The sequence below is a fragment of the Eumetopias jubatus genome, unplaced genomic scaffold, assembly GCF_037043125.1.
Source record: "Eumetopias jubatus isolate StellerSeaLion01/CBP00866 unplaced genomic scaffold, mEumJub1_p1.0 scaffold_3, whole genome shotgun sequence".
NCBI classification, from domain to species: Eukaryota; Metazoa; Chordata; class Mammalia; order Carnivora; family Otariidae; genus Eumetopias; species Eumetopias jubatus.
In genome coordinates, this window is record NW_028274809.1 from 71,390,761 (window position 1) to 71,413,728 (window position 22,968).

Sequence of the window (22,968 nt, forward strand, 5' to 3'; positions counted from 1 at the left end):
AGGGAGAATACCAAGAATATTTCAAAGACCTGCATCCTTGAATAGCAATTTAGCCAGACTGATGGCATTTATCTCATTTATTTTGCTAACTGTTGTGGAGACATTTGGCTGATTTTAAAATCTCCTTGTTACTGCTAACTACATGATGGAAATTTTTGTGTGGGAACTCTTATGTGCTATACACACACACACACACACACACACACACACACACACACACAATGGGAACTATTGTGAACTATACATACGTTCTGGAAGTCAGAAGCCTCTTCCTCCCACAGGAGAAAATAGAAAGGTTTACTGTCACTGTAGTGTGGGAGTTATTCATGTAAGCCTTGGAGGCAGACAGGTCTAAGTTTTAATGCACAACTCCCATACTTACTAGCTGAGGGATATTATGGAAGTTACATAATTGCTTCTCTTTTCTCATCTGAACAGTGAGAATGAAAATCGTGCTTATTTCAAAGGTTGGGTTGTTGTAGGAATTAATGAAATAAGATAATGTATGCAAATGTAGCACAGTGCCCTGCAAATAGTGAGCATTCAAACTATTATTATTATTAGAAAGGATTGGGATTGGCTTTCTAATTTTATAACTGACTAGCTGCGTAAAACTGACTAATTTACTTAATCTCCTTGAGCCTTTGTTTTCTCATCTGTAAAACAGTGATAATATCTTCCCTTACAGAATTATGTAATATTAAACAAGCACATGCACACTGTGATCTTCTATAAAGGAGGAAAGACTTGCCTTAGCCCTTCTTCCAATGCCACCACCACAAAAGAAATGCTTTAGTTCAAGTGCTTGTCACTGTTAATAGGCTTGTCACTGTTGAAGACTATTTGATTCCACTTAGGATTGATTTCCAAGTCTAGTTATTATTTTATTTCTATCCCTTGCCTGATGATAGTGATAGTACTATTTGCTCTGTGGGTTTAGGGCAATTTATCAAACTTCAAGAGTATTCGATTCCATACTGTACTTAGGAACTTACAATGGGCATAACCAAAACGCTTATGTATAAGATAATATTAAAGGAAATTCTCCCCAAGATCCCAAACCTATTTGCTTTCATTTTCGTTTTAATAGAAGCAAATTTAAAGCTGAGTTATTATACAGAAATGGTTGTTGAGGAGAGTATGCTGAAACACATCTTTCTACAATCATATACCCCACTTCTTATGACTAGCTGTTCATACACAATGATCTCACTGGCAGGCAGTTCCAAGATCAAAATGTTTATCAGGTAAACATTTTGAAGAAACATAAAATTTCTCTATGTAAAGTTTCCACGTGTTTCTAAATTTTTTAGAATCTATTAATGCTATACTTTTAAAAATCTGACACAAATACCAGATTTTCAAAATATTCTCTATGTAACGCTTGAATTTCTCAATGATCTTGATCATGGTAGTTTTTTGTTTTTTTTTTTTTAATGGCTGGTTGAGAAATATCCACTTCCCTAGTTTGCATAAAGCTAATTAGTTTAGGGTTTGTTTTCCTTCAACAGATCATTCTGCAACTATTGTTACCATAGAGGATGAAGATGAAAATAAGTTCGTGAGCAGACTGATAAGGGAAAATAATAATATTACCATGAGAGTTTGGCTTGGATTATCTCAATATTCTTCTGGTAAGTGACATATTTGTGTGCACAGTGTGCAAAGAAAATTCCAACTTGTCCTAAATACCAAGTCAGCCTTGCTAAAGAATGTTAAGTGGTGGTTAATTCAAATGCTCCTTATTGATGAAAAAGCTAGGTCTGCTGGCTGTTTTGGAGACTTATAAATTCCTAATAAATATGTGAGTGACATATTAGTAACGATGGAAAACACTAATGAAATAGAAAATCAGGTTAAATCAATTGGGATGTTCTAGAGGTGTAAGATACTTGGATTGACAACGTATTTTTTTCTCCTACAGCAATATCTGTGCCCCCCAGGCTCCCACAAAGAACTCATGACTTCCTTCCCTTAGAGTTCTAGTGTCTATCGCCTGTGCTTTTGTAGCTTATAACTCTGTTTTTCAGAAGGTTCTCTTCTTGCTGTTCTCTTCCCTCTTGAAACATTTTTACCATAGAGAAAAATTTTCTTAAATGGTTATTTTGTTTTTCAAACAAGCTTAATAAAATTAGAGAGAATTGGTTAAAAAAGATTTGTGGAAGAAATTTTCAAGCAATAATGGATTACTCCAAGCAATAATGGATAAAAGATTTGAGTGAACGTAGAATTGATAAAGAATGAATTAAGAGTACAAATGCAGTAGAATAGGAAGGTTTTTTTTTTACATTTTAAGCTAAGTTGAATTCTAAATAATTGAAATAAATGTGAATCCCAAAATATTAAGTACTTCAAAAAGTGAATGGATTCAAAGTTGGCCATCAAAATGAATTCTAAATTGTGTTTACACTATCACCACAAGGTGGTGCTATCTCAGCTGGAAAATAAAAATGGAGTCATGGTGGGGCACCCCTCCTGGACCCTCTTGACCCTTACTCCCCCGGCACATCTTTAATGATATGAGTTTTTTAGTTGGGGGTGAGGATGCTGACGGGGATTCAGTTCTATCTCTCACACAATCAAAGTGCAAGCATTCTGCACTTTAATCAAAACACCAGATTTTATATCAGTGCTGTCTAATAGAACTTTCTGCAAAGATGGAAATGTTCTATATCAGTGCTGTGTAACAGAGTAGTCACTAGCCACATGGCTACTGAGCACTTGAAATGTGACAAGTACAACTGAAGGACTAATTTATTTTTTTTCATTTTTAATAAGTTTCATTTTAAATAGTTGCATAGCATAGTTCCAAGTAAATGAGTTGTATGAGTCATATGCCATTTTACCTTAGAAATTTAGAGGCAGCTACCCTATGACCCAGCAATTACACTATTAGGTATTTACTCCAAAAATACAAATGTAGTGATCCCAAAGGGCACCTGCACCCTAATGTTCATGTCAGCAATGTCCACAATAGCCGAACTGTGGAAAGAGCCAAGATGTCCATTGACAGATGAATGGATAAAGAAGATGGCATGTGTCATATCACACACACACACACACACACACACACACACACAGACACACACAAACAATGGAATATTACTCAGCCATCAGAAAGGATGAATACTTACCATTTACATTGATGTGGATGGAACTGGAGGGTATTTTGCTGAGCGAAGTAAGTCTATCAGAGAAAGACAATTATCATATGGTTTCACTCATATGTGGAATATAAGAAACAGGGCAGAGGACCGTAGGGGAAGGGAGGGAAAACACAATGAGAAGTCATCAGAGAGGGAGAAAACTATGAGAGACTCTTAACTGAGGGTTGCTGGAGGGGAAGTGGGTGGGCAGATGGGGTAACTGGGTGGTGGGCATTAAGGAGGGCATGTGATGTGATGAGCACTGGGGGTTATATGCAACTGATATAGTATGGAACACTACATCCGAAACTAATGGTGTACTATAAGTTGGCTAATTGAATTTAAATTTAAAAAAAGAAAAGAAATTTAGAGGCAATAAACTTAATTTCTTTCTTTAGATCAGTCTTGGAATTGGTTAGATGGATCAAAAGTGACATTTGTCAAATGGGCAAATAAAAGTAAGAGTGGTGGTGGAAAATGTAGCATTTTGTTAGCTTCAAATGAAACTTGGATAAAAGTTGAATGTTCACAAGGCTACGGAAGAGTTGTCTGCAAAGTTCCTCTGGGTAAGTATGGAACCTGTCCTTAAGGAATGTTTTTTGAGGAACAGGTCAGGAAATAAATGTGCAACTCAGTTATGTGCAAAGTTTTGCACTTGGTCCGAAAGTCCTTATTTAGTCCTTTCTGTATATCCAAAAAACTTGATGAAGCCATGAAGATTTTTTCTGTCAGAAAAATAGATTGCAAGAGATAGAAATGCCAAGATGTCTAAGACTCCCAGATGAAACTACTAGACAGCCTAAAGTTTGTATAATTCTTCCCTAAGAAAAATAGAAGCTGCCAGAGTATTGGGGAACTCATTTCTTTGAATATGTTCTTAAGATGTATTTGATTCTATCAGTCAAATATGTAAAAGCTCAAAGGTCTAATTCTGCAGTCAGTTTGCTTCCTTTCTCCTCGTTCCCATAAAACTCATGGTTAACTTAGCAACAGTGCAAAACTGGACTTAATTATTTAAAATTTCCTGGAAGGAGCATCTATAGGAAGTCATAATTTAAACTTAGATTTCATCATGAATTGATATACAAAATAACCATAAAAATCTTAATTTCATTTCTAGAGAAAAGAGCTATAAATTTTTCACAGCAACAGTTTTGAAGATTTAGCCTAAAAATGTCTTTTTGGTGTATAAATATTAAAGATGAAACCCCAATGCTAGACGATTGGTATTTGTATATTCATGCACTGATTCAGCAAATATTTGGAGTGTCTGCTATACATCATGCCCTGTTTTGTGTGCTGGGTAGGGGGATGGCTACTTTCGATTAGGTTATCAGGGAAGACCTCTAAGAGCAGGAGACACTGAAGCTGAGATCTGAAAGGCCAGCCAAGCAAAGATCAGGGGAAGAGGCACACCAGGCAGAACTACCATTTGGAACAAAGAGCCTAAAGCAGAATGAGCTTGATGAGTGCTCAAGGAAGATCTGAAAGGTGGGCAGGCACCAGACACCCAGGACTCTGGAAGCAAGGGTCAAGAGTTCAGGTTCTATGCTGAGTGAAATGGAAAACAACTGGAAGATGATGGGGGGAGCTGAGGAGCAGGGTTATGGTGGCATAAACCAAGAGTTCTGTTTTGGCATTCTGAGCTGTCTATACGGAGAAGAGATATTCATATGGAATGTCTAGCATGCAGTTGGACATATGAGAGAGAAGAGAGGTCAGCATAGAGATAGTATTTAAAGCAAGGGGACAAACTGAGTCCATCTGGGCAGCATGCAAAGAAGGGGTCTGGGACAGCATTTGAAAATAGCTAGGAGCTAAATGAAGTCATCCTAAAGTCTTAAATTTGCTTTAAAGCAACTAACACTTTATTTGGCCTTAGGTAAGTCAAACACAAAAATTTACAACTTTTAACAATTTGCTATCAAAGTAAGGTAATATGCTGGATGTGATGTTCTTGAAAGGGTGATGGGGAAAGTGAGAATAAAGATAATGCTTTAACTTCTTTAGAAGAAAATTGCTAAAACAATGAATAGGATTTAAATGAAAGGGAAAAGAGTTAAATCTGAAAAGAAAACGCTTCAGTGTTTGATGTTGGAGTTTGCATTCTGTGTTAATGCTATGAGACAATCAGGTACTTATTGTGTCTAATTTGTACAGAGGTTACACACGTGACACACAGCCTACTGTATAAATCAATAATGATGAGTTTTATATTCTCTCCTCCAATGTCAAACCTTTTCCTATTCTAGGCCCTGATTACAGAGGAATAACTATCACATTTGCCGTGCTAAGTGTCTTAGCTCTCATCAGTGCACTGGTTTGGTTCCTCTTCCAAAGGAACCGGTCGTACTGGCCAGGCTTCTCTTCAGTTCGATATGAACAAGGAATGAATGAAGATGAGATTATGCTTCCCACTTTCAATGACTAAATTCTTCTAAAAGTTTGCTAATTTGCACTAACGTGTTGGGGAAAATGAGCCATTTTGGTTTTTCCCAGTGTCAGTATTTACTCTGTTCTAAAGTACAAATCGTAAGTACTTTTTCGGTTGTTTAATTGCTGTGCTGGTATCTACAGTGAATTATCCACAAAATGCCATGTTTAAAACTTTACTTAGTAGAATGGAGAACCTTAATAGAATGGAAAAGAACCAAAGCTGGAACCAAAGTCCAAATTATTTATAGGGTAATAAATTTAATGTGCATTTTTCTCTGTAAGAATGTAGTTAGTAACTAGGATATGTATATATGAATAGCACAACTGCTTAGAGACTTAAAATTGGCATGTTATAGGTCATAAATCTCCATTTAGCTTTTAAGAATATTTAACTTAGGGGCGGCACCTCAGTGGCTTAGTCAGTTAAGTGTCCACCTCTTCATCTCAGCTCAGGTCTTGATCTCAGGCTTGTGAGTTCAAGCCCTGCGTAGGGCTCTATGCTGGGTGTGGAGCCTACTTAAAAAAAAATATCCAGCCTGATGTGAAATTTGTACCTCAAGGTAAAAACATAACTGTAAATAATATCAACATTATTTCAAAATAGTCATTTGTAGCATTTAGGAGAAAGTATTAAACAATGAGATATGCTTACTTTTTTACACAGTAAAATAATGCTTTTGACAAGATGCTTCTTATACTGTTCCAGAGATATTTCATACCAAAATTGTTTAAATGCAAATATTTTGTTTTGTCATAGTTATTCATAAAATAATGGCTTTTAAAGGAGATTTAGTACTTAACATTTTCCTAAAGTGTGAGAACATTGTTTTTAGATTGATTTAGATATACTGTAGCAGTGTGTTTTTTGTCTTTTCTTATGTACAATATATAACTCTTTCCTCTTAAAGGGAACCAGCTAAGGATACAAGTTCTTAAAGATTTCATAATTTTTATGCTTTATATGACATGTCAAATTTGACTAAGAAATTTGTGTTACTTTTTTGCCCTTTTCTGTAAGCTAGAGAAAAGGGGTCTATGAAGGAAATTGTATATCTTGCATTTGTAAAAATGAAAAGTTACAGTGAAACTCTAAACCTTGTGATTACTACTAAAATATTTTAGATGATAAATGATTAAGGAAACACTGTTTTGTGATTATCACTTTAAATTTTACCACCAAGAATATATTTTTAATAATAGTTTCCATTGGACATGATGAATTTTTTATTCAGTGTTTATACTTTAGAATATTTTTCTATAATATTCATAGATTTATTTTAAGATTTAGAGTGTTTATACTATGATAGACTTATAATTTTCTAAGACAGTTTTATTATAGTCTGAAAGTATAATACGGTTGTCCTGAAATATTTTTATTGAATTTGTTAGACTATTCCTCTTGCCCTGTCATCTGCACAATTTTAGCTGTTAAAGACTTTCTTCAAAGCACTAAATCAACTTGATGTGAAAAATACACCTATGCGGGCTGCCTGGCTGGCTCAGTTGGAAGAGCGTGCAACTCTTGATCTTGGGGTTGTGAATTCGAGCCCCACACTGGGTATAGAGATTACTTAAAAAATAATAAAATAGTAAAATCTTAAAAAAAAAGAAAAGTACAGTTATATACAGTAGTGATACTGTAATAAAGTTGTTTTATTTTTTTAAGTAAAACTGTTGTTGATCCTTGTCAAAAAAATATCTCTATGTTGGGTTGTGTTATGTTAGGCATATAGTATAGCAAAAAATAAGTGTGCAGTTGTTGTAATGCAAGGTATCCTTTATTTAAAGAATAAATGCAATCAGAGGCACCTGGGTTGTTCAGTTGGTTAAGCATCCGACTTGCTTTTAGCTCAGGTCATGATCTCATGGGTTGTGAGATCGAGCCCTGCATCAGGCTCCACTTTCGGTGTTGAGTCGGCTTGGGTTTCTCTCTCCCTCTCCCTCTCCCCCTCCCCCTACTCCCTCTCTCTATCTCAAAATAAATAAATAAACAAAATCTTTTTTAAAAAAAGAATATAATCGGGGTGCCTGAGTGGCTCAGTCGTTAAGCATCTGCCTTCGGCTCAGGTCATGATCCCAGGGTCCTGGGATCGAGCCCTGCATCGGGCTCCCTGCTCCGCGGGAAGCCTGATTCTCCCTCTCTCACTCCCCCTGCTTGTGTTCCTGCTCTGGCTGTCCCTCTCTCTCTCGTCAAATAAATAAATAAAATCTTTAAAAAAAAAGAATATAATCATCCTACATCTCTGAATGTTTGATTTGAGTTTCTTTTTCAGATGCCTTTGACTCAGCAATCCTTAGCAAGTCTTTTAACTATTGGATCAGCAGAAATTCCAATTTTGGCCCACTTACTTCTCATTTTTGGTGCTTCTTCAGAAGATCCTGCCCCCACCACCCAAACCAAGACATTTGTCAGCCACTTCTAAGTCAATAGGTCACATGTTCAGTTCCAGGCTCATATTTCTAACTTCCACTGGACAATCTACCTCAAAGTCCTTCTCAGCATGACCAGAACTGCCCATATTGGGTTCCTTTTCCCATTTTGCCTGTTGCAGCTGTGTCAGAAGAACTGAAGAAGCCTTTTCCAGGCTTCCCTAGCTAATCCAACCCCCACCTGTAGTCTAACAAAATTGGTCTTTCAAAACCAGGTACCTAAAAAAGCAAGTAAATATACTGACTGATCAGGTACAGGGACAAATGTAAAAGTGATACCAGTGATCACCCTCTTTTTCCTCTCTTCACCCCACACACAACATATCCCCCTCCCTGATCCTAGGGCAAGATGTCGCCATTATCTGGGAGTCCCCCTCTGCACATGACTGCAATAGTTTGGTAACCCCCGATCCTTATGCCACTGCTGAGTTTATGCTAGGGAAAGAGATTCAGATTCCTTTATCTTAGGTTCATTTAATCCTAAAACCCTTTTGGAGAAACGAAGATTTGTTATTAGTTCAGTAATTTTGTCTTGTTTAAGAAGACAAATTTTAACTAGATCTCAAAGGCTTTTTTTTTTTAACTAGACCTCATGATCTATACAAAGTTACATCTAATTCCCTGCATATTCTAAATCAAAGCATTCTTACAATATCTACATTTCAACAGATTTAATATGTGTGTATTTCTCTTTTTTCCAAGCTAAATTCATCACAAGCAGAATTGTAGAAAGTTTTTTTCCAACCAGTTCTACTTCTTATATTCTCTTTCAGTCAATAGCAAGACACCATAGCCCTCTACTCCCAAGCTAGAAACCCAGAATTCATCCTCAAATCCTCTTTTTCTCGTCTCCCTAATCCAACAGTTCTGTGGCTTCTCACAGAGTGGCTGTCTCCATTATCAGCTGTCTTAATGCAGGCCTTTATCGTTTTTCCTGGGTTATTTGCAGCTCCTCATCAGCCCTTCGTCTTCATCCCGTTTTTCCCACTCCTGGGCATACGGGAGCTGAAATACACAGAAGAGGCCTCACTCTGTTTTGGGCCGGAAGTTATCTAGGCCTCCCCCCTATCTCAGGCCAAAAGGGATCTCAGCAATGCTCAGCCCGGGGACCTTCCCCAGGAACCTTATGTGGGCTGACGATCAGCTCTGGGAAGCCCTAGGGTTTAGGTTCCCTGGCCAAATACTCTTTTAATGCACGGTAAGACCAAGTCAACGTTGCTCCAATCGCTAAACAACAGAGAAGCAAAGTCAGATAAGACTGGACTCCGGAAATTAGGAAAACATTAGTGATCTAAGCCAGTGGAAATGTAGCTAGCAGAGCCAGAATCCAGAGTGAGCTTTGAAGTAAAAGGGAAACTAGAAAATGGGGAAAGTGAAATGCTGCAAAGTACAGTGGAGAAGGAAAGGACAGGGATTGGGTCACAGCTGGAGGGAGGAGGATTGAAGAAGGTTTTTTTCCAAAGAAGGAGGAAAGTGGTTCACAGGTTTAGAAGCTGAGAGGAAAGAAAACAGAACAAAATCAAACAAAACAAAACAAATCAAAACAAATCTGTCCACAAAGAGTGGACAGAGAGAAGTTAACGATGGAGGGGAGAGAGACGGAGTCATGGAAGAAGATCTTGGGGAAGATGGAGGAGATGGGTGGGTCTAAGCCCACAGAAGGAGGAGCTGGGTTTGGATGGATTGGGGAAGCCTGCCTTCCTCTCCGAGGCCACACAAGGAAGACCTGCGTGGAAGAGAAGGGGAGAGCAGTAAGTACTGAAGATTTTTGTCTATACCTGATGCCCCCCTATCTCTACTGAGTAGAAAGGGAGGTCTGCTGCTGAGAAACGTGAATAGCAAATTGGGTCTTGGCTTGAACAGAGTAATAAAAAATTTGAAATACCTGATCAGAAGAATGGGGGAGGACAATGACCAAGACAAATAAAAGGATCACAGAAAAGGCATACAGGGCCTGGATGAAATTAAAAACCATATATTTGTACTGACAACCATTAGGAAAATTGATTGGTTTCCTCTACCTGTCCTCAGTTACTTCAGTAAAGTTGAGGAACAGGAGTCTGTGAAGAAGAAAGAAGAGACCCCATCCTCAAAAATTAAACATGGAATTACCAGGGGTGCCTGGCTAGCTCAGTCTGTAGAGCACGCAACTCTTGATCTTGCGGTCATGAGTTCAAGCCCCACGTTGGGGCTTGAATTACCACATAATCCAGCAAATCCCACCTCTGGATGTATATTCAAAGGAAATGAGAACAACATCTTGAAGAGATATCTACACTCCCATGTTCACTGCAGCATTATTTACAATAGCCAAGACATAGAAGCAACCTAAGTATTTGTCAGTGGGTGCATGGATTAAAAAAACTTTATATAGATACATATCTCACACATACATACACAGTGGAATATTATTTAGTCATGAGAAAGAAGGAACCTAGCATTTGTGACAACATGGATGAACCTTGAGAGCATTATGCTGAGTGAAATAAGTCAGCATCACAAGAAAAAAAGTTATTTTTAAGAAAAAAATTTATAATTATAATGGCAATGGATGTTAACTAAACTCATGGTGATCATTTCATAATATATACAAACATCGAACCATTATGTTGTACACTTGAAATTAATATAATGTTATATGTCAACTTATAACTCAATACAAAGAAAAAAGTAAGACAGAGAAAGACAAATGCTGTATGGTATCACTTATATATGAAATCAAAAACAGCTGAACTCCTAGAAGAGTGTAGAGTTGTGGTTACTAGGGGCTTGAGGGCGGGGGAAATGGGGAGATGTTGGACAAAGTTCCAGTTATAAGATGAAGAAGTTTGGGGGATCTAGTGTGCAGTATAGTGATTATAGCTAATAATGCTGCACTATATATTTAAGGTTCTTCCACATCTTTTAATGACTTGATAGTTCATTTCTTTTTAATGCTGAATAATATTCCATTGTATGAATGTACCACAGTTTGTCCCTCACCTATTGGAGGACATCCTGGTTGCTTTCAGGTTTTAGCAACTGAATAAAGCTACTGTATACATTCATATGCAATTTTTTGTGTGTATGTATGTAAGTTTTCAACTTGTTCAGATAAATACTAGGAAGCACAATTGTTGACGTGTATGGTAGGAATATATTTAGTTTTGCAAGAAGCTTCCAAACTATTGTACCATTTTGCATTTCCACCAGCAGTGAATGAAAGTTCCTTTTGCTCCTCATCGTCAACATTTGGTATGGTCAGTGTTTTGGATTTTAGCCATTCTAATAGGTGTATAGTGATATCCCATTTTTGTTTTAGTCTGCAATTCTTTAGTGACATATGATGTTGAGGGTTTTCATAAGCTTTTTGCCATCTGTATATCTTCTTTGGTGAGGTATCTATTCAGATAATTTGTATATTTTTAAATTGAGTTCTTTGGCTTTTTATTGTTGAATTTAGACTCGATTTTAAAGCACTCTTTTGCTAATGATATGAGGTCATGTCAGGGTCTTACCTGGCCCTGTTTTGTGCATTGTGTGGTCTGGTGCCAGATACCCTCCCCAGTCAATTTACAGTTGTCTAATTTATATATCCATTATAGCAAGCATAGTTTGGGGTTTTTTTTCCTTAAACAACAGAACTTTATTGCTTCACATTTCTGGAGGCTAGAAGTTCAAGGTAGGAGCAGAATTCATCAAGGGCTGTGAAAGCATAGTTTAATGACCCTTAATCCAGGAAACTGGTAACAAATAAAAGTTATCTGAGGGGGGCATCTGGGTGGCTCAGTCAGTTAAGGGTCTGACTTCAGCTCAGGTCATGATCTCAGGGTCCTCCCATCCAGCCGCATGGGGCTCGGTGCTCAGTGGGGAGCCTGCCTCTCCCTCTCCTCTGCCCCTACCACTGCTTGTGCTCTCTCTCTCAAATAAAATAAAATCTTAAAAAAAAAAATAAAAACGTTGTCTAAGGGACATAGTCCACCCAGAGGAGGCTTTGAAAAGGTTTCTGACCATTAGAGCCAAAGGAGGAATCTAGCAGACACTTTAACCAAGTGATCAAAACTAGTGGCACCAATATGACGCAGATCGACACGGGGTCTCTCCTGGGCAGGACACATCACTTCTGTGGTACTCTCGCCAAACAAACAAAAAAACCTGAATCCTGTTATTCCAATCTCCTTTAAGAGGGAACCTAAGACAAACCAAAACTGAAGGACATGCTACAACGTGTCCAGTACTCTTCAAACGAGATGGGTGAAAGACAGACAACGACAGAGGAAATGTCCCACATTAAAGGACACTAAGGAGACATCTCGATGCCATATATAATGATGGATTGGATTTTAGAACAGAAAAAGATCATTAGGGGGACAACGGATGAGATGTGGTAACGGCTGTAGATCAGTGAATAGTATTATACCAGTTTTAATTTCCTGGCTTTGACCATTTTACTGAGGAGTTACATACGATGTTAATATTTAGAGAAGCTGGCTGAAGGGTTACGGAAATTCTTCGGACTCTTTTTGTAAAATTTTTGAGAGTCCGAAATTATGCCAGTTCAAATGACAAGTTTCAAATACCAGAGAGAGACGGGGAAGAGGCGGCGCGCAGGCGGGCTCTCGCAGCCGGGTCAGCCCCGGGCTGGCCCCCTGCCCTCCCCCTCGCCTTTCTCTCCCCCCTCCCCCCGCCTCCGCCGGCCGCGTGGGCGGGTTGGTCCGCGCCCCGCAGTGCCGAGGAGCACCGCCCTCGGCGTCCGCAGCCGCCGTCATGCCCCGGCCCGCGCTGCCCGCTATCCTGCTGCTGTTGGGGGGCCTGGTCACCGCCGCCGTCGCGGGTGAGCTGCCCCCCTGCCCCGTTCCCTCCCCGGGAGCCCGACCCCGAGCGGTCGCCTTCACCCCCTGCCCAGCGGTGGCTGCAGCCATCCGAGGGTCTCGCCCTGCCCTGCGCGCCCAGCGCGTGCGCCCCCGGGGCCCTGCGTCCGGCCACCACCCGCCCCGCGCGCCCCCCAACCCCCCCCCCCCCCGCCGGGCAGCGGGTTCTGAGAGCGCGCCCCGGGGAAGGGCTCGCCGAGGACCCGAGCGTGCCCTCGCTCCCCCACCGTGCCCCCAGCCTCGGCACAGACCCCACTCGCGGGGAGGGTCCCCAACCGGGGAGCTCGTTGACGGCAGAGCGATGGGACTTAGAGCCCCACACCAGGGTAGTTTCGGGGCCATTTGGGGCTGAGATGAGGAGCGGGGTAGTTGGCTGCGGAGATTTCCCCTCTGCGCAGCGGGGGCGGGGGCTTGGGGGAGGGGGGAGGGGGGAGGAAGCGGGCCCTCCGCTCGCCGCCCTGTTTGTCCCGCTGCTTGGTGTTCAAGTTGTTGAAACAGGAAAACAGTTCAGCCAAATAACCCCTGGATCGAAGCGGGACGTGAACAGGCGAAGTTTGGATTCCTCTTTTAAGTCGTGTGATTTAAAAAAAAAGTCTTTAAGTCTGCTCTGCTGTTAAGCAAGTGTCACCTGAAAAATTATACATGATTAGTCAAGTCATTTCCCAAATGACTCCTGAGGAAAATAGACAATTCTGTTGACTATGGGGGGGGTGGGGGGTTTTTTTGTGTGTTTTTAACAAGTTTTTCGTACAAGCATGTCAAAAATATTGAATGGGGGAAAGACTTCCATCCAAAACTGCTACTGATGAAACAATTCTAGGAATTAACAAAATAAACAAGAACTGAGTGAATCCTTGTGTGGGTTTGAATAAAATGCTTATGCAAGTGTTTTGTTTTTTTGGTTCTTGGGGTTTTTTTCCCCCCCTTGAATTTCACTGTCATTTTCCAAGTTTCTCCGGGAAGCCTGCTGACAGGGATCTATCTCTCTGCTGGGGGCAGCAGTACGGTAAGCAGCTCAGAACTTGTCCCCAACTCAAAGTTCCTTTCCTGGAAGCTCTTGTGGGTCAGCATTTATGACTAGTTATGCCATCTGCTGCCTATGGAGGAGCAGAAACAAGATGTGCTGATTTTCACACTTCATACTGAGCACGTTCGTTTTCTCTAAGACAAGGCTGGGCGGTTTTGAGACCCCCCCATCCACACCCTCATATGTTTGCCAGTAACATCTGATGGCCTGTTTAACCCACCTTCTGGGTTGCCATGCCTTCAGACTTCAGGTTAGTCAAAATACACTTCTCTTGTCACATTTTAAAAAAAAAATTCCGTTTCTAGATGGTGATATCTCTCTTTTTCAGAGAAGCTGTTTTGAACAGTAAAACAGCACAGGCTATCTTTGGAAAAATTTGTTCTTTTTTCCTAAGTACGGTACAGTTAAACAGGCTTTTCAAGAGCTTAAGAGGTGCATGTTGAATAAGTTAATGGGGGTAATTAACCAGCTTCTATCAGTCAGGAGGCTTTGAGGATTAATTTAGAAAGAGCATGAGCTTTGGAGTTAGGTACAAACCCTATGGCCTTGATCAAGTTACCTAACTCTGCACTTGGAGATAATACCCTGTAGGACTATCACCAGCATTAAGCATACCTCTTGCAGGCATGCTAATTCTTGGTGTCCTTCCCTCTGTTCTCTTCCTACAAAATGAAGGGTAATTATTGCGACTAGAGAACATCCTGAGTGCCATTTTATGTGGGTTGGGTATTTGTGGTTACTGAGCACATTCACATTCATGTTGATGATAGAGGGCTGAAAAACTATGCTTTTCATCACAGTACTTCACAATGTCTTACCCAGACAAGATCAGGAATCATATTACACTTAGAACTAAGTCAAGAAAGAGCTTTTCAAGGTTATCACAAAATTAGCTGAGTGGCAAGATCTTAACAGAAAAGCTCCCATGGTATTGCATGAAGTATAAGTTTAATGTTGAAGAGGCAATCATTGTTATTGTTCTCTGCTATTTTGGAGTTTATTAACGTAAGTGATCTTATGTTCTTAATCATTATCTTGAAAATCACGATGAACAAACCATTGTTTAAATTCCCAAGTAAGGTTCCATGGCATCCCTTTTAAAAAGTTCTTCCGCAATTGTGCCTTTTTACATTGTAGGTGATCACTGTTGTTTACTGGGTAGGTGATTTCCCATGGGTGGCATGAGATGAGTGAATATAAGCTTGTTCAGAGTAAGTCCTCATTCTGTGGTCATCAAGTGGATCAGAATCTGGGTTACGAATTTTGAATTGCCACAGCCTACAAGCCCTAGATGAGCCCCTGCCTTCCTTGCTGACGTTATCTTTTATGACTCTTTTTGCTGTTCACTCTGTTTATCCACACTGATCCCCTGGGGACTCAACCACCTGCAGGCTCTTCTGCCCAGACTGTCCTCCCCTTCCCCTGTCCTTGGCATGGCTGCCCCCACCCACATTATTCAAATCTCTGTTCATATGTCACCTCAGGCCCTCCCTGAACACCCCATATTCTCTATCACATGCCCATAGTTTATCTTCTTTGAAGCACTTAACACTATCTGAATGCATCTTGTTTATTTATCATTTTCTCGCTTGTCTTTCCCCTTACCAGAAGGAAGATAGATAATAGCAGAGACTTTACTATCTTAGGAATTTTTGTTTTGAGTTGTGTTTTTGCACTGTATTCTAATTTATAATAAAAGGACCAAGAATTTTAGATGAATGATTTTAAAAGTAAGGGGGATAATGGGATTTCAGTTTCTTTCAAATTATTTTACTTCTGTCATGAACTGATTTCAGAATTGAATTCAAAGCATTAAATCATTTAATCTATTGATGTGATTTTGTCTAATTCTTTTTTTTTTAAAGATTTAATTTGTCAGAGAGAGAGCGTGCGACCGCACAAGCAGGGGGAGGGGCAAGCAGAGGGAGAAGCAGGCTACCCACTGTGCCAGGAGCCCCATGCAGGACTGGGTTCCAGGACTTGACCGGAGTGGAAGACAGACTCTTAACCCACTGACCCACCCAGGCGTCCCTGACTTTTTCTAGTTCTTGTAAACGGCACCGTGATGTTTCGGGGGAAATTATCTCAGATAAATTTTTATAAATTTTGAAACATTTCATAAATATTTCTTTTTCTTCTAATGAAAAAGTGAAATTACAGTTAGGTATTATTTCAGGGTGTCTTTCATTGTTGAGAAGCATTCAAAAATGTGCTTCTGTGTTGAAAACTAGTTTTGCAACAGGGTTATTGTCCACAATTTTTTATGATACATATCAAGTATTTATTTGTGGGTTATTTTGGATTTTGAGGGCAAATCTTGAGATTGAATCTCTAAGAAAACAGACCAGTGATGCCCAGTGAGAAAGGGTCAGAGTCACACCGGCACCCGCATTCTGTAAATAAATCCCATGACAGCTCTCTGCAGAGGGACTGAAGGGGAGAAGATGGAGGTGGACATCCTGGAAGGTGGGTTGGGGAGAGTGATGGGGCAAGGGAATGGAGTGTCAGAGTGGCTGAACTTCCGAGTGATTCAGGGAGATCTTGCAGCCCAGAGTACAGCCACAGGCTCTCTAGATCAGTCAGGGACATAGAGCCCCACTCCTGCCTCCGTTCGTAATAAACATAATGAACAGCCCCTCTCCTTTCTCTGTCTCTGCCACAGTTGCTCTTGCGGAAGCTAAGTCACTGTGACTCATATCTTAATGGGCGAGGGGCAAAGGTTTTGTTATTGACCAGGGGAAAAACTGCAGTCTTTGCCTTCAATTTGTTAACATTCAGAACAAGTTATTTCCCAAGGATCACTTCCTCTTATGCTGTGCCTGGTTGCTTAAGAAACGAAATTATAAGGGAACAGAGAGTTCTGCTAGAACTGACTGGTAGTGCCAAATATTCTTGTAGATATGCCATTTTATTCTTTAGCACATGGTAATTTAGGCAGAGGATCTATATAGAAACTTTTGGAATCTGGGGTGCCTGGGCGGCTCAGTTGTTAGGCGTCTGCCTTCGGCTCAGGTCATGATCCTGGGGTCCTGGGATCAAGCCCTGCATTGGGCTCCCTGCTCAACAGGAAGCCTGCTTCTCTCCCCCCCCCCCCCCCCCCGCTTGTGTTCCCTCTCTGGCTGTGTCTCTCCCTGTAAAATAAATAAACAAAATCTTTAAAAAAAATAGAAAAAGAAACTTTTGGAATCTCAAGTACAAGTCTTAAAAATTTTCATCAGGCTCCTAAATTTCTGTATATATTGAGTCAATAGAATTATAAAGTCATCAAACCCATAAAGAGTCACTTAGGTGCATTATTAATAACCTATCTTTCAGGACAGCTGTGAAGAAGTAAGAGTAATAGAAAAGCACTTTACAGAGAGCATTGTGTGTGTGTGTGTGTGTGTGTGTGTGTGTGTGTGGTGTGAAGTATATTTGTTGAAATATATTTTTATAGAAGATATTACAGAACCTCTAATTGAAAACTCATGGCAGTATTTTGGGGAGGCAGGTTTTTAATGGGAATGGGGTTATAGCAGAGAGAACTTTTAGCATCGAAGAAGGCTGAGCTTAGCTTTCTGCTCATGAAGTGCATGAGCTTCAATAGCCTTCCTCACACAAAAGGAATCAGCCTCTTCTTGAACACGTTTCTTCTCAAAGTAAAAAGAGATGTCTTAAGTAGGGCGTAGAGCTTGTTTCTGGGCCACACACTGACCGGTAGCATGACAAGAAGGGTTCGGTGGTGAATTAACCGGGATTACTACTAATGCTGAAATGAACCTAAGGAGAAAGCAGTTGAAAATTTTGAGGAAGTGAAGTTAGCAGTTTGTTTTGTATTTTTCTGCCTATAGCTCCTTAATTTTTTTTTTTTTTTTTGGTCTTCCCATGTATTGCTTACTGAATTATTCAACAGAGGTCTTTGAGTTGCTGCAGTCACCCTCATCGTTCTCATCCTCATTCCCATCTCAGGGGCCCACGTTGGCTATTCCCTGTCTGACCCAGATTTCCACAGGGCTTTTTTCCTTCAGCTCATTTCAGACTTTTTATATGTCACCTTGATGATGAGTCGTTCTTAGACACCTTTCTAAAAGTGTAGCTCTAACCCCTACCCTACACCCAGGATCTTGCTTCTCTGTTTTAACTTTCCTCCTCAGTATTTATCACCGTCTTTGGTTGCTCGTCTCCAACGTGGCCCCAACAATTCTTGCCTGCTGGTAGCCGTAGTTTTGTGTAGCTCACCCCAGCACTGAATAGGGGTGACCTATGTAACCAATAGGATATTGCAGAAATAACAGAGTGTGTCTCTTAAGGCTGGATTAGAATCATTTGCTCTGAGAGAAGCCACCTGCCATGTCATAGGGACCCTCAAGCAACCCTGTGAAGAAGTCCACATGGTGAGAAACTGGGCCTCCTACCTTTGGCCAGCACCAACCCACTGTCCATATGAAGGAGCCTTCTGGGAAGCTTGTCCTCCAACCCCAGTTCAGTGTTCAGATGGATGCGGCCCTGGCGAATAGCTTGACTGCAGCTTCCTGGGAAACTCCGAGCCAGAATCACCCAGCTAGGTAGCTGCTTCCAAATGCCTGACCCAGAGAAACTCTGTGAGATAATAAAGGTTTTGTTGTTGTTGTTGTTGTTTTAAGTTGCTAATTTGTTACATAGCCATAGATTGCTAAGATATCATCTAAATATAGAACACCATCTAACATAGCTTGCCTTTGTGTATCTGCCTCAACTAGAATATAAGCTCCAGGATGGCAGGATTTTTTTTCCTTTTTGTTCACTGTGGCATCTAGCACCTAGAACACCTTTCTCACAACAACCCCCATGAAAATAAGTACTGTTATTATCCCTGTGTTACAAAGAAGGAAACTAGGGCACAGTGACATTAAGTAACATGTCCAGGATGATGTGGTCAGAGCCAGACTTCTCCACAGCTTAGTGTTCTTACCAGAACCCTGCCCTTGTTCTAGTCTCTGGAGGCTATCTTGTGTTATGTACAAGACGCTGTGATAGTTATTATTGAGGGTACACTGAGCTTTAAGAAATTGTCTCTGTTGTCATGCACTTAACAGTCCAATTGGGAAAACGGTAAATATCAGATAACTGTCATTCAGGGCAGGATTTGATCCCTGCCATATGAAAGTGTGTTGCTCATCAAAGGGTAACACAGCTCCTTTTCCAAGAATAATGGCTGCCTGTGGTTCTTATGCATAGGTCTCCATGGTTTGTGCCATCTTACTCAGTGCTCTAGTAGCCACAGCTAATCAAAACAGCGATAACTACCTAAACCAAAGGATGACCGTTCTAGGTTAGACAGCAGCTCAAGGGAGTTCCTGGTATAAAAACCCTGTGAGGCCTGTTCACTGAGATAGAATCTTCAGATTTCTTATTATCCCATGTATCCTTACAAAAAATCTCTATCATTTGGAGTAACCTGAGCAAGTCTTTAGTCCTTGTAACCAGAAGGGCGTCTCATCCATGGTGTAATGCAAAGTCCTGTGGAAGTTCAGAGGAGAGAACTGACCTGGGAGCTGCCTCTGAAATAAGAGTATACTTTAACCAATAGGTAGTTCAGAAAGCAGAGTTATAAAGCTTTCACAGAGCATAAGAACTACAAGTGTACAAAGAAAGAATTTATAAATTTACATCATTTGGTATTGATTATATTTTTGTGTATTCAATAGACTTTATTCCCTATAAACCATATTGCAAAAAATATTTTTTATATTCTTAGTAGGAAATTTTATGTGTAGCTTTGACTAGAAATAATATGACAGCATTTGTCAACTTGTGATTCAAGAACTTCCAGTGATATGGGAAGGTGTTTCAGGTGTCATCAAACATGGTAGTGGAGTCTGTTTCCATTTAAGGTTTTTTTTTTTTAATTCTCTAAGGATAAAGAAAAGGCAACAAAAGTAATCAGAAGAAAATAGAAGAAAAAAAAGAGAAGAAAATCAAAATTTGCCTTTGACAGCATCTGCCCTTATGACTTTGTATTTGAGTTTCATTCTGGAAATGACTGTTTTGTGTATCATGTCTTAACACAGAAAACAGTATGTGATCGGAGGAAGGAGAGGGGGAAGAGACCTGCCTCCCTCACTCAGTCAATACTGGACTCTTTACTAGGTGCTTGTCATTTTGCTTTCTGTGGTACTACCTCTGTTTTAGAATTTCTTTTCCTTTTTCCTTTTGTACATGGCAAACTCCTTTGTCCTGTAAGTTGTAGCTCGAGTTATTTCCTTCTTTTTGAAATGTTTCTTAACTTTACAAGTTATTTACTCTTTCTTTTATTGTCTTGCGTAGTATTTTACGTGTCATACCTTTGTAACATCTGTTCTGTGTATGTGTCGGACTCTCCCATCAGACTGAGCACTTTATGCGAAGGACTCCTTCCTCTTTATCTCTCTTTTTCCTTATCCCTTAGCACTGACCATTATATCGGACATACAGGAGATGCTCAGCGAATGTTTGCTAGATGGGTGGTGGGTAGATGGATGAACAATTATTAATAACTTGTTCAAAGGTGTGAAAAGGGAACTCTGCTTCTGGCTATCAACGAGTGGGGAGAACAACTGGAAAGTCGAGATGAAATTCCATACAAATCGTAATTGCAGGCTGCAGAGAGCCGCTATGGCTGTTTGTTGAGGTGAGCCCAGTATTGTGTGTATTAACTTTTCCCCCTAGGAGAGTTGCCAAAATCTTAAGCAGCTAAAGGAAGAACAGAGTTTTGGGCAGCCTCATGGTGTTAAGGAGACAAAAATTTGAGTTTTAACTTGCCAAAGAAGAGAGGCTGTACTTAGTCTCCAGGCTTTCTTTGGGATCCGTGGATATTGAGCCTCCCAAAGGCTAGAACACCTCCCCAGGTCAACTCAAATCCTGACTGTACTAAGGTAATTGTCAATACCAAAGCTTCCTACCAGAGTCCCTTCTAGAGCCTCTGCATTTTTTCCTCCACAGTGTCTGGTAATTGATCAAAAAAACAAACAAAAAACAAAACCCATACCAGGCATAACAAGTAATAGGCCAAAGGAGAAAAGAAAAATAGACCAAAAGGCAACCCAGAAATTAGAGTTATCAGAAATGGACTTTAAAATAACTAATAAGTTCAAGAATATATACAATAAAATTGAGATTTTTGGGCGCCTGGGTAGCTCAGTCGTTAAGCCGCTGCCTTCAGCTCAGGTCATGATCCCAGGGTCCTGGGATCGAGCCCCGCATTGGGCTCCCTGCTCCGCGGGAAGCCTGCTTCTCCCTCTCCCACTCCCCCTGCTTGTGTTCCTGCTCTCGCTGTGTCTCTGTCTCTGTCAGATAAATAAAATCTTTAATAAATAAATAAAATTGAGAATTTCAGCAGAGGTCCAGAAACTACAAAAATATAAACAAATTGGAATTCCATAACTGAAAAAACACTGACATTATGAACTCAATAGATGAGTAGAACAGCAGATTTGTTAAAACCTAAAGAGTAGATTAGTAAACCAGAGGGGTGCCTGGGTGGCTCAGTCGTTAAGCATCTGCCTTTGGCTCAGGTCATGATCCCAGGGTCCTGGGATCGAGCCCCACATCAGGCTCAGTGGGGAGCCTGCCGCTCCCACTCCTCTGCTTGTGTTCCCTCTCTCCCTGTGTCTCTCTCTGTCAAATAAATAAAATCTCTTTAAAAAAAAAAGATTACTAAACCAGAAGGAACAAGATTATAGTATGGAGAGCCAAAAGTATTAAAAAGATGGAAAGGAGCAAAGGGAATATTTGGGACATGGTGAAAAGTCTAACATAAACATAATTTGAGTCCCAGAAAGGGAGGAGAGAGAAAATAGAATAGAAGTGTTATTTGAAGTAACAATGGTCAAGAACTTTACAAAAGAGACCAATGAAAATAAGCCATAGATTCAATAAGTACACTGAATTATTAGCAGGATTTAAAACACACACACACACACACACACACTCAGCATACCACTTTCAAACTGCTAAAAAACAAAGAAAAGATCTTGCAAGCGGCCAGAAAGAGCAACAATCAGACAGACCACTGATTTCTCAATTAGAATGATGGAAGTCAAAACAATAAAATTACATCTTAATAAAAGATAAGCTGACAATCTAGAATTCTGTACTTGCAAAAATATCCTTCAAATGTGAAGGCAGTATAAAGATATTTGCAGAAAATCAAAAACTGAGGGAGTTTGTAATAGACCTGTACTTAAAGAAACACCAGAGGGTGGAGGATCAAGATGGCAGAGTAGGAGGAGCCTGAGCTCAACTCCTTCCATGGACCCGGCAAGGTTATAACAACATATAGATCAGTGGTCTCTGAGAACAACCTGAAGACTAGCACAGCAGCTCTTCCACAACTAAAGATGCAAAAAAAAAAAAAAAAAAAAAAAAAGCCACACTGGGAAGGGTAGGAAGAGCAGAGATGTGGTCATCACCACTAAACTGGCCTTACGAGAAACTTTCAAGGGACTTGTTTAAGCAGAAAAGGCCATAAATAGAAGTAAGATTTTGAAAGAAAAAATTTCACTGGTAAAAGGAAACATATATAGTGAAAGCAGTGGATCAACTACTTATAAAGTTGGTATGAAGGTTAAAAGAAGTAGTAAAGTCAATTATATCTACAGTTAAGGGATATGCAAAAAGTTGTAAATTATGGTGTCAGGCATAAAATGTGGTGGGAGTAAAAATGTAGTGCTTTTAGAATGTGTTCAAACTTAAGCAACTATCAATTTAAAATAGACTGCTATATACACAGAATGCGTATATATGAACCTCATGGTAACCACAGACCAAAAACCTATATATAATAGGTACACAAAAATAAAGAGAAAGGAATCCAAACATAACATTAAAGAAAGTCATATCACAAGGGAAGGAGCAAGAGAAGAAGAAAGGAACAGAGAGAACTATAAAAGCAATCAGAAAGCAATTAAAGAAATGGCAGTAAGTATATAGCTATCAGTAATTGCTTTAAATGTAAATGGTCTAAATGCCCCAATCAAAAGACATAGGGTGACTGAACAGATTTAAAAAAATAAACAAGACCAGGACGCCTGCCTGGCTGGCTCAGTTGGTAGAGCATGCAACTCTTGTTCTTGGGCTGTGA

At 40.1% G+C, this 22,968-nt stretch overlaps 1 protein-coding gene across 3 annotated transcripts in view; it reads left to right on the forward strand.

Annotated features, from left to right (window-relative positions):
* Positions 1 to 22,968, forward strand: part of LOC114216503 (CD302 antigen) — a 131,429-nt gene that overhangs the window by 88,810 nt on the left and 19,651 nt on the right. Inside the window, exons 33-35 of one of the 3 annotated variants that reach the window (XM_028113099.2) lie at positions 1,512 to 1,634; positions 3,545 to 3,712; positions 5,399 to 7,639. In XM_028113099.2, the coding sequence (XP_027968900.1) occupies positions 1,512 to 1,634; positions 3,545 to 3,712; positions 5,399 to 5,577 (470 nt within the window). In that variant the 3' untranslated portion in view covers positions 5,578 to 7,639. Of the gene's footprint in view, positions 1 to 1,511; positions 1,635 to 3,544; positions 3,713 to 5,398; positions 7,640 to 12,713; positions 12,826 to 22,968 lie in introns of those variants that run through there. The other 2 variants (XM_028113100.2, XM_088021678.1) reach the window with 2 other exon arrangements.